This window comes from Schistocerca gregaria, chromosome 3, assembly GCF_023897955.1.
Source record: "Schistocerca gregaria isolate iqSchGreg1 chromosome 3, iqSchGreg1.2, whole genome shotgun sequence".
NCBI classification, from domain to species: domain Eukaryota; kingdom Metazoa; phylum Arthropoda; class Insecta; order Orthoptera; family Acrididae; genus Schistocerca; species Schistocerca gregaria.
The window spans coordinates 934,555,931-934,568,668 of record NC_064922.1 but is presented as its reverse complement, the minus strand read 5'-3'; the positions used below and the strand labels follow the sequence as shown (position 1 = coordinate 934,568,668).

Genomic DNA, 12,738 nt, shown 5'->3' with positions numbered 1-12,738 from the left:
TTCTGTACAGTTATTCTGCAGACTTTTTATGCAATGGAATACAAAAGTCGGTGTAATGCTGTGTTACGGACTATGGAATGAGCTGAGGTGAGAAGTATTCATATCTGAATGGTTTCGTACGCTTTTACGTATTTATACATTACATTATACATCCTTTCTTTGGCATTTCTTGAAGTCCATTTAGGAAACAAGTGTCTGTCGGTTGATTCGCGGCCTTTTGCAGCCGAAGTCAGTGTATCCATAAAATTCTTCTAGACTAGCATTAATCATACTGTAAAATTATATACCAACGTTTCGGCCGGTATTTCAAGTCAGTCATAGATATGTTCAACTTTTGATATCGCAATCCGTCCCATAATCTTCTATCACCTTGGAGCTTAATCAGGTTCGGTTAGAAAAATGCATGATGAACATAGCGCTGTCTTGTAAATTATTATTTCGCAACCAGTTTGGATCATAGACCACCTTCACAGTGCTGTACATATGAACGAAACAAAAAGAAAGCCATGTTTCGTTCGTATATACAACACTGTGATCTATTATCGAAACTGGTTGTGAATAAATAATTTACAAGACAGTACTGTGTTCATCACGCATTTTTCAAGTATATATATGCTGATAATAGTTGCTTCAACTAAGTTGCGGTATTACTTATTTTGTGCATTTGTTCGCTTGAATTGTCGGTATGTAAGTCGCACAAAGGGAAGCTGGCAGTCATTAGGCACGACTTCTAGTCAGTAAAATGGATAACTTGAAAAAAGTAGTGAAAATGTTTGAAATGTCCAGATTGTACGGAATTGGTTGGTTGGTTGGTTGGTTGGTTGGTTGGTTGGTTGGTTGGTTGGTTGGTTGGTTGGTTGGTTGGTTGGTTGGTTTGTGGGGGTTGAAGAGACCAACCTAGAAAGACCATCGGCCCCACGGAATTAGTGTGCGAATGAAAAATAGCTCGTGACGTCAGCAGTCTCTATCGTCAGCTTGTAATGGCATAAAGCCAGTGACAGATGATCATCATCTCCGAAGTCATTTTGGGTTTGGATAAATTAGTGTGGTGCCGCTGCATTGGGACATGAATTAGTCACTACCGTAAGAAACCATCCTCTTAATGTTAGCGGATGTCTAAAACACGTGCAGATGTCGGCATCTGGTCATCGTGTCTGCTTGTCAGTTTTGTATAACGATCGCGCCCACGATTTGCGACTACACCAAGTTCTTCAGAAATACGAACAATGTCGACTATGAAATTTTTGTAGCTGATGTCGAAGGATTGTGAATTTGAATAGTAGCTATCGTATTATAGTTTGGCTCTTAGCTGCTCAGCGCGTTGGCGCAGACGCTAAGTATGTCGCTTAGCTCCTGGCTGTGAACATTTTGAACGCCCCCTCTAAATTGTTCCTTCTTCACTTTCCCTCCAGTAATTGCAGTTAAGTTCATACGGCCACTGACAATAAAGGTCAGCGGTTGCTCTCTTCCACTGTCTCAAGCTGAGTCTGGCTGGAGTTTATTTTCCTGATCGCAGCTCAGCCACAGTTTTTCATCTTTTTAAAAAAAAATCTATCACATCGAGCTTCGAAGCCTCTCGCCCATCTTCCAGCTAAGCCCTTTTCGTGACCAGCACACTTGTTGACTTCTAATTGACGTATATGTTTTTTGTGTTTGGGACACACAACACTCAACAGACAACAAGAAATGGAGCGTAGGTGTTGCGCAGTGTTTGTTACTTCAAATAATTGAAAAACTGCGACTGGTCACTTTATTTTCTACTAGCCTAGTATCTGGCTTCCGCCAGGTATGTATATGTAACTGTAAAAGAAAGATGATTGGTAACATAATATATTCCAATCTTCTATTAGTCCATCTCCTCTTTACCCCTCTCTCCGTCTATCTCCTATTTCACCCCCTCTTTGCCCATTTCCTTCACCCGCTCTCTGCCCATCTTCTCCACCCGCGCTCTCTGCTCATCTCATCCTCATCCTCTCCCCTTTCTCTGTACATGTCTTCTTCCCACTCTCTCCATTCAACCCCTCTTCCTCCCCCTTTCTTTGTCCATGTTCTCGCTCTCACCCCAATGGGAGGGTGGTTGTCCTTATCTCGACAGTATTTATTTCCAGATCGTAACTAATGTGTGTACTAGATTTCGTTGGAATTGTTCCAGGGGTTTAGGATGAGCTTTTTAGCTGTGGCTTTGTTTGCGTGTACGCACATGTTGAATATTTCATACGAATTTAACATACTTTACATGAACATGCACACACGTCTCACCCGTATCACTACGGAATATCGCCCTGTAGTTTCATTTTCACTTAGTTCAGTGTTTTTGACGTCGTATCTTCTGCATTGTGCTTCGCACAATGGTATAATTTTGGTGGTATATTCAGTGGTATATGTGAATACTGTCTGTAAAATGCTCTTGGAACGAGAGGAAATTCGGCCAATGGACTGACCTGCCTGCTCCCCCGACATAAACCTTCATTCCGCACTTTCTTAGAACACCAAATAACTTTTTTGTATTTCAAATTGTTCAAGGATGCCAGGGTAAATTTGAAAAAAAATCACATTTCCTATTCTGGATTTCAAAAAAATTTTTTTACACTTGTGTTTATGAACTCGTATGTGACAGTTAGCACTTAGGCAAAAACGTGTCAAATTTTACATAATTATTAAACATTTTGGAGTACAAAACCTTAGTTTTAAACACCAAATGCCAGCCGGGGTGTCCGAGCGGTTCTAGGCGCTACAGTCTGGAGCCGCGCGACCGCTACGGTCGCAGGTTCGAATCCTGCCTTGGGCATGGATGTGTGTGATGTTGTTAGGTTTAAGTAGTTCTAAATTCTATAGAACTGATGACCTCAGAAGTTTAGTCCCATAGTGCGCAGAGCCATTTTTAAACACCAAATGAAAAACAGCTATTATAGAATTAATTGTACTATCTAAAGTGAATGGATGACATTTATCTTTGATGCTATGGAACTCAAGAAAACAGTTTTTGACTTTATTTAAACATAAGTTTACTTCGCTCTTCTCACACATGACAAAGGTATAGCCTTCGTAATTAGGGCCTTTGCGCGTTGTTCTCGTCTCACTCCACACTGGTCAGTGTGTGAAGGGATCTAATCTCGTATCTTTCGGAGGTAACGATGATCCTTATATTTAAATGTGTTAATCTCTATTGACTCAGTTGGATCTAAACATGCTGTTCCGTTTGCAGTATTCATAGAAACTTCAGTATTGCAAAGCAAAACGGAAAGTTACATGACCAGTCAGTAAGGAAGTGAGCTTTTAAAAATCCCATTACAAACAGTGCTACACAAATTTACTATAGTCTTCCACATAAGATAATTATTTTCTTAGTCTCATGTTTTAATAAGATTCTAAGGTCATTCTTACTTGATCATTACTTCTATTCAGTAGCAGAATGTTTAGAACTTATGAAATGCAAGACTTTGAAACAAGAAAGGGTAAAATATCGCACTGCAAGCAGCGGAAGCTCTCAAGTTGCTTAGAAAGAAATCTTTGAATTAGTTGGTCCATTTTCCCTGGTATGTTGAAAGAAAAACGAAAAGACTCACTCTTGAGAGAGCGCGCTCGTGTGTGTACGTGGCATCTTATGTTACAAAACGTACTCCTACTATGTTATAAGAAACTCCCAGAATCTTTTAGAAACGTAGAAACAACTGCTTCAGATTCAGCTCCATGCCAGTACTCAGTACACTATGGTGAACTCACATTGGTTGACAACCATGACTTTAGTTTGGTTGACAACCATGACTTTAGCCTTACGTTCGACCGTCGTTGCGTCAGTAATTGACATTTAACTATTTTATAGAAAAATTTCCGCTACCAATCACAATAAAAGGTTATTTATTTGTCACACGACTGATTTCGGGCTTGCGCCCATGCTCAGTTGTTTATACATTCATGTAGATGTTTATATTTCTGGAGATCAATAAATGTACACATTTTTCTAGAACCTATAAAGGAACAGTCACTGAGTTCAACAGCATCCATATGGATAAAATTCATTTAACTACGTGTTTTTGATAACACTTCCGTGTGCCGTTGCCTTGAAAAGGCATATTTTTATACCTTGCAAGTTGGTAATGCGAAAACTACGAAATATGAAAAGTCTTAAAGTACCAGTATGACGTTTTTCTTAATTTTTTTCCGCAACTTTTATCAATATCGACGCATTCGGGACAGATCTTTTAATGTGCTGGTGCTTTGAAAAACAGTAGTTTCATAAGGCGTAAGTTATGATAGAAAACTAATCTCAAGTGCAGTATGTGCTTAAACTATAAAAACGACAAAATCCAATAACGCGTGTACCAAATTCTTCCTTGTGACTTTTAACTCGTTTCTCTCCAGAAAGCAAACACCTGTTATCTTATTCAGTATATGAAACCGAAACAGCCAACCAGTTGCAACAAAAGGTAATTTTATTCAACCTTTGACTATGATTTCGACGGATGTAAAGCGCCGTCTTCTTCAGAAATACGTGTAACTAAAATTTCACATTGCCAAAACACGAAATAATGAAGCGATCTGACATTTGTCCGTATAGATATGCAGTCAGCGCACATTATCCGCGACGGACCCGGGTTTGTTTCCCGACTGGGTCGGGGATTTTCTCCGCTGAGGGACTGTGTGTTGTGTTATCATCATCATTTCATCCCCATCCGGCGCTCAGATCGCCCAATGTGGCATCGAGTGTAATAAGACCCGGAGCAAGGCGGCCGGACCTGCCACGTAAGGGGCCTCCCAGCCAATGACGCCAAACGCTCATTTGATTACCATTGTATACAGTGTCGGCCTGGAGCTCATAACATGACCGGTCATGTTATTTGATTGGTTTTCTTTCTGAATTTTAACTATTGTTACATGACTAGCCATGATAGGCCAGCATATTTAATTATGTCTACAGTGATTATCGCATATTTTCATTGGACCAGTGTCAGATCGCTTCATTATTCAGTGTTTTTTCCAATGTGAAATTTTAATTACATGTATGTGTGAAGACGGGTTTACATCAGTCGAAACCGTCGTCAAAGGTTGAATAAAACCACCTTTCGTTGCAACCGGCTATCTGCTTTAGATTCATTTATTGATCTCTAACCGTTGCTGAAGCGCAGCCGTGTTCAATATATTGCCTTAATCAGTCTTTCACGCTACGGTCTTTTGCGGAGCTTGAAATTCCACGTCGTGACGTCACAATACGTGACTAACTTTTCGTCCCTGAAAGCTCTGTCATCCCGTGATGAGTGTACGACTCTATACATGTTTTTATGTGAAACAAACCATTCGAAAATCTCACGAATACAGTTGAATCTCCAAAGCTACCACGTAAATACATAAGCAAACACTCCCATTAACTTAATTTATTGAATTTCGCGATAACACAGGCGCGAGGTTGGCTCTGATGGTACAGGGTGACAATTATTGAACTATATGAAATAAAATCGTCCGAACTTCTGAATGGCTTGCGTTAGGACTTCCAAAGTGCACGGTAGGCCGCGGGGCATGATGGAAATTAGTATGGTGTGGTTTAGCGACGAAGACCACTTTCATTTGGATAGGATTCGTCAAGAAGCAAAATTGGCGCATTTGGCTCACTGAGAATTGGCATTTCGCGATCGACAAATCTCGTCACCCTTCACGAGTGACTGTGTGTTGTGGAACGTCCTGTCAAGGAATAATCGGTGCGATATTCGTTGATGGCACGGAGACTAAAGAACGGTACATGAACGTTCTGGAAGATGATTTCATCCCCATTATCCAAAGTGACCCTTAGTTTCACGTGGCTCATGCAGGGCGGAGCTCAACCCCCTGGTAACAGGAGTGTGTTTGGTGTCCTGGAGGAGGACTCTGGCTGTGGGGTGCCCAGAGTCCGCTAGCTTGGGTCTCTACTGGCCTCAAAATTCTCCGGCTGTGAACACATGCGACTCCTTTTTGTGGGGCTATATTAAAGACATACCTATGCAGACGACATCTGTTTACTCTCTAGGTCGGAAGAGGAGTTGGAGCAAATGACCAAAGCACTAAAGGAGACTGCCCGCAAATTTGGGCTAAACATAAACGAAGCCAAGACAGAGTACCTCGTTATCACGCGTGGTCACTGTCAGACTGCTGGCCATCTACAATCACTGCAGGTTGGGGACCAGTCCTACAAGAGAGTGCAAGAATTCAAATACCTAGGGGCACTTTCACTGAGAACTCTTCACGTGAAGCAGAGATCAATGTCAGAATATAAGCAGGAAACCGATCTTACCACAGCCTAGCACAACTGCTCTGGTCCAGATACCTCTCCAGACAGTTCAAGATTCGACTGTACAAAACCCTGATCCAGCCTGTTGTTCTATATGGCTGTGGGACATGGAGTATCCGGAAGTTTGACTTCCATAAGCTCCTTGTCTTTGAGAGAAAAGTGATTCGGAAGATCTTCGGTCCGGTTCTGGATGCAGATACAGGGAATGGAGGATCAGATACAACCAAGAGCTCGAGGAACTATGCCAGCAACCCAACATACCAGGAAATGTCCAAGCCAAACGAATGCAGTGGGCCGGTATTTGGCCCCGATAGAGGATCACAGATGGCCTCGGAAGCTCCTGGATTTCACACATACAGGAAAGAGACCGCCAGGGAGACCCGAGAATCGTTGGAGGAATGGACTCCATGAAGATTTAAACCAAGTGTCAATAGATGTGGACGGATGGCGGATAGCAGCAATGGACAGAATACAGTGGAGGAGGAAACTTGTAGATGCGTGTGGTCCACTGGGCCTGATCACGTTGATAGTAGTTATAGTATTATTATTATATTAAAGAGGTGTACAGCAATAACCCGAATACCATTGCTGACCTGAAAACAGCCGTTCAGGAAGCCACCAGTAGCATCGATGTTCTGACACTACAGTGGGTCACGCAGAATTTCGCTATTCGTCTGCGCCACATCACCACCAATGATGGCAGACATACTGAAAATGTCGTAACCTAAATCCGAATATCTGTAGTGACGTTTACATGTTGAATAAAGTGTGTGCACGCCGTAGTTTGTATCTAATTTACGTTTAGTTCAATACTTGTCATCTTATAAGAACAGCCGTAGAATCCAGAATGAAATTACACTCTACAGCGGAGTGTGCGCTGATATGAAATTGCCTGGCAGATTAAAACTGTGAGTCGCACCTAGACTCGAACTGGGGACCTTTGCCTTTCGCTAGCAAGTGCTCTGCCATCTGAGCTATCCAGGCACGGCTCACGTCCCATACTCACAGCTTTGCCAGAGTGTTTCATATCAGCGCACACTCCGCTGCAAAGAGAAAATCTGGAAACATCCCCCAGGATGCGGCTAAGCCATGTCTCCGCAATATCCTTTCTTTCAGGAGTGCTAGTTCTGCAAGGATCGCAGGAGAGCTTCTGTGAAGTTTGGAAGGTAGGAGATGAGGTACTGGCGGAATTAAAAAGCTGTGAGGAAGGGGCGTGAGTCGTGCTTGGGTAGCTCAGTTGGTAGAGCACTTGCCCGCGAAAAGCAAAGGTCCCCAGTTCGAGCCTCGGTCCGGCACACAGTTCTAAATCTGCCTGGAAGTTTCAGCAGTAGAATCATTTGTGTGCAGCGCCCTTGGCAGCCCCGTCTCACTGTTTTTCTTGTGGTCTTCAGTCCTGAGACTGGCTTGATGCAACTCTCCATGCTACTCTACCCTGTGCAAGCTTCATCATCTCCCAGTAGCTACCGCAACCTACAGCCTTCTGAATGTGCTTAGTGTATTCATCTCTTGGTCTCCCTCTACGATTTTTACCCTGCACACTGCCCTCCAATGCTAAATTTGTGATCCTTTGATGCCTCAGGACATGTCCTACCAAACGATCCCTTCTTCTAGTCAAGTTGTGCCACAAACTCCTCTTCAATACCTCCTCATTAGTTATGTGATCTACCCATCTATTCTTCAACATTCTTCTGTAGCACCACATTTCAAAAGCTTCTATTCTCTTCTTGTCTAAACTATTTATCATCCATGTTTCACTTCCATACATGGCTACACTCCGTACAAATTCTTTCAGAAACGACTTCCTGACACTTAAATCTATACTCGATGTTAACAAATTTCTCTTTTTCAGAAACGCTTTCCTTGCCATTGCCAGTCTACATTTTATATCCTCTCTACTTGGACCATCGTCAGCTATTTTGCTCCCCAAATAGCGAAACTCCTTTACTTCTTTAAGTGTGTCATTTCCTAATCTAATTCCCTAAACATCACCCGACTTAATTCGACTACATTCCATTATCCTCGTTTTGCTTTTGTTGATGTTCACCTTATATCCTCCTTTCAAGACACTGTCCATTCCGTTCAGCTGCTCTTCCAAGTCCTTTGTTGTCTCTGACAGAATTACAATGTCATCGGCGAACCTCAATGTTTTTATTTCTTCTCCCTGGATTTTAATACCTACTCCGAATTTTTGTTTTGTTTCCTTTACTGCTTGCGCAATATACAGATTGAGTAACATCGGGGAGAGGCTACAACCCTGTCTCACTCCCTTCCCAACCACTGCTTCCCTTTCATGCCCCTCGACTCTTATAACTGCCATCTGGTCTCTGTACAAATTGTAAATAGCCTTTCGCTCCCTGTATTTTACCGCTGCCACCTTAAGAATATGAAAGACAGTATTCCAGTCAACATTGTGAAAAGCTTTCTCTAAGTCTACAAATGCTAGAAACGTAGGTTTGCCTTCCCTTAATCTTCCTTCCAAGATAAGTCGTAAGGTCATTATTGCCTCACGTGTTCCAACATTTCCAAACTGACCTTCCCCGAGGTCGGCTTCTACCAGTTTTTCCATTCGCCTGCAAAGAATTCGCGTCAGTATTTTGCAGCTGTGACTTATTAAACTGATAGTTCGGTAATATTCACATCTGTCAACACCTGCTTTCTTCGGGATTGGGCCTATTAGTGCCATACTGCACACATCAACCATTGTTGGTAGTCATCTCATTAGAGACGGCCTGAGCGAAGTACTCGTGTCGAGGGGAGGGTGCGCGCAGCAGGTTGTTTGGCGGAGCCCATTGCGTAGGCGCCGCGACTGTACCGCGTTGTGAGTCTCCGCTTAGCACATCCGCCCGTGGCTACACACGGCACGGCCCCCAACAGCACACCAGTACGTCGCCTCTCCTGCGAGCCGCCACAGCCGTCTCTTCTTCGCTTCCCGTGCTGCCGCCGCAAACCATTCGCCGCAGTTTCGTGTGATTCGCCTGTCTCTCAGCTGCTGCCGTTTCGAAATCGTCTGCTGTCCTGGAACTGCGTCGTGTGCCAGTAGTACGTACGTGTGCGTGCCCGACTGCTCCCCCACACAGTGAGCCTCGATGCCCTGCGAACAGTGATAGCTCTTTTTGCCTGCTGTTGGAAAAGCGGCAGCGAGTGAAACACTCGATTTCGTGCCAAATTTGACTTTCTGACTAGGTTTTACCGCAACAAAGCTCCGTTGTAAGCTTCAGTTATGTGAGAATCGAGAATGAATCGCTTCGAGAGAAATCATTACATCTTTCCGAGTGCAGTGAAAAGTGTAACCTGACAATCGCCTTGTAAAAAAGAATTGTGCTATCACAGTTGATACGATTTTCTTTACTGTTGATCATAAATACTTCACAACAGCATGGCAGTTTGTGTGTAGGAGTTAAAGAAGTGGAGGGTGGATGGTGGAGTGCCTTCGATGGGGTCTTGATTTAAATTTCTCATCTTCTTCCCCACTAAATTTCGGCTGAGAAATGCCGGGATGGTTCTTCTCTCAAGGCCGCGGCCTGCTGCGCCATAGGTCATTGTCAAGTCTTGGTAAGTACTTCTATTTTAATGCACCCCCTTCCTCTCTCTCTCTCTCTCTCTCTCTCTCTCTCTCTCTCTCTCTCGAAAGGACACGAAATACCAAGCACTTTGGTCCTCTTATCATCGCGACTTATTTGTGAATTACTCTCACAGTTTCAAATTTCAATTAGACAATGTTGAGCCCTACACGGCAAATCGAAATATATACAGTTCGGCTCACAGTTGCCGTGAGTTAACTTAAATGACTCTACGTCTCCTTCAACTGTTTAGTTTATATATGGACTATAACGCCCGTCAGCGCGTCTGATTGCTATGCAGAAGATTCCGGGTTCAATTCCCGGTGCTGCCAAGGACCCCTCTTTGGTGGCAGGACTGGAACAGGGTCCAAACACTCGGCTTACTGATGCCATTTCAACACGTATTTGAATGAACTGATGTCACTGAACAGCTACTTCAGTGAAAATTAGCGAATCTGAGGTCTGGAAAGCGGACAGGCCGGCCGGATGTGGCCGAGCGGTTCTAGGCGCTTCAGACTCGAATCACGCGACCGCTAAGGTCACAGGTTCGAATCCTGCCTCGGGCATGGATGTGTGTGATGTACTTAGGTTAATTAGGTTAAAGTAGTTCTAAGTTCTAGGGGAATGATGACCTCAGATGTTTAGTCCCATAGTGCTCAGAGCCATTTGAAGCATTTGGTAGCGGACAACAGGTGGAAGATCGGTGTACTAACCCCACACTGCCCCATACCGCATCGGATTGTCGCTGTGTGGCAAAGGATGACTGCATGATGATGACGTTTACTTTGAGTCTGTACACCAAGTGATCAAAAGTGTCCTGACAAATATTGTCGGAAATGAGTATGTCCAACTTAGCCTTGAAGACAGCTTGAAATCTACTAGGGACACTGTTAACCAGGTGGAGCAATGGCAGCCGATTCTTGTTCAAGAGCCGAAACCAGAGAACACCTGATACCGGTATATGGAGCGAAGTCGACGTCCTAACTCATCCCAAAGGTGTTCAATTGGCTTTAGGTTGGAACTCTGGGTAGACAAGCCCATTTCAGAAATATTATTGCCTGGCAGATGATGCTTTGTGACAGAGTGCATTTATGCTGATACACTCATCGTCTACGAACTGTTCATGTACTGTAGGCGGTATACAATGGTGTAAAATGTGTTTATATTGCTCCGCATTCAGCGTTTTCTTAAGCGCACCGAGGGGACCACCCTGTATCATGAAAAACACCCCCATCTCGTACACCACCTCATCTGTACTTCACAGTTGGCGCTACCCGTGATGGTAGGTAACGTTCTCCAGGCATTCACCAAACTGAAACCCATCCATTGGATTCCCAGATACTACAGGGTGAGTCATAAAGGACTTAACAACTTTGAGACAACTTACAGAATCGTAGATTTGTCATTTGTAGCAAACAACCTCATGTTTCACATAAATGTCAAGTGTCACTTTGGTTCTATGTGTCTACCATTTGTGATGCGTCAAACATGCCACCGGTTATCAGTTTTTCCCACCACGCTCGTTGCACGAAATTGGGCGTAACTTGTGCAACGGCAGCGTAGATTCGACTTTTCAGGTCGGCTAAATTGTGTGGTAGGGGAGGAACACACACACGGTCTTTAATGTAACGCCAGAGAAAGAAATTCAGCGGTGTCGAGTCTGGGGAGCGAAGTGGTCTTTCCATTAGCGCTTCACGGACAATCGATCGACCTGGGAAGCTATTACTGAGGAAACCAAGAACTTCCGAGAGGAAATGAGGTGGTTCACCGTCTTGCTGGTAGTAAACAATCCCATCTCGGATATCTTCATCGATCTGTGGAATTAAAAAGTTTTCGAGCATATCCAATGCACAATACCAGAACCAGTTGGACATAATCATCAACACTCAGGCCAGTGACAACCCATCTCAACAAAGTTCTTGATACAAAAGTAAATTGTAGGCCTGCTTGGAGATTTTTTAGCGTACTCGCTGCGAAATTTACGCCGAAAGTTGTTGGAGAGTAGTACTTGAAAATGGTCTAAGGCCGAAACTAAATAGTGCGAAGAGAATCTTAGTCAACATTTACAGGCAGCATGGCATCGTTTATGGAACTGCAGCGTTCGCTAGTTCAACGCAAAACTTAGTGCTATTGTAGCTACGAGACAACCGTTACCGTTGTGTCCGAAACGCCGCAACAAATATGGTTTATAGAGAAAAGGTACGCCTTTAGCTCATCGTACTGTGGTTAGTCATGGATTGTTTGTGTAATAAGTGACAGATACGTTTGCTGTCATGTAGCTCGGTAGTCGGTGAAGTTTTAACAGCTAACGTGTGCACAGAAGCGTACCCCGGATTTGAGCCTGGTTGGGGAGAAGGGCAACTCAGGTAAGTTTGTGGTAGAATGGTTGTTGTTGTTGTTGTGGTCTTCAGTCCTGAGACTGGTTTGATGAGGAAGCACAATTTCGTACAAAGTAGAACTCGAGAACTACCTGCAGAAAAAACTGTGTTTATTTATAAGCAAATATACTAATCTTACCACTTTGACAGGTCTCTACTACCTATAACGTATTTTAACGCAGAGATTGCAGTTCGCATGAGATCTTTAGCGTTTGTGTGCGTGCGAAGCAGGAAGCTAGGTCCCTTTTTTAATGTAATATTTTTTTCTTGGAGGAAAAAGGGAGTAGGGGCTTCGACAGTTGCCCCTCGTTATGTATGTACGGCCTCGCATTTACACAGGATTCTCTGGCTGGGACTAAGTGACCTGTACTCGGATTGGATAACGGAAAAGGTCAGCTTCGACAGAAGACATAGCGAGGAAGTCGCTGGATTGCTGAAAGCAACCTTCGATTTATGGCTTCTTTGTAGCATACATCGTAATATCGTGTCAGTTGTCGGTGTACGGTCCGCAAATTATTAAAAGGCATGTTATGTGCTTCAT

At 43.6% G+C, this 12,738-nt stretch overlaps 1 protein-coding gene across 3 annotated transcripts in view; it reads left to right on the top strand.

Moving 5' to 3' along the window:
- The window catches only part of LOC126355824 (rho guanine nucleotide exchange factor 10), a 483,616-nt gene that overhangs the window by 409,351 nt on the left and 61,527 nt on the right, over positions 1-12,738 (top strand). Inside the window, exon 1 of one of the 3 annotated variants that reach the window (XM_050006271.1) lies at positions 9,145-9,811. The exons of the other annotated variants lie outside the window; for them this stretch is intronic. Coding sequence (XP_049862228.1) covers positions 9,748-9,811 — 64 coding nt within the window. The 5' untranslated portion in view covers positions 9,145-9,747. Of the gene's footprint in view, positions 1-9,144; positions 9,812-12,738 lie in introns of those variants that run through there. 3 annotated transcript variants of the gene reach the window in all.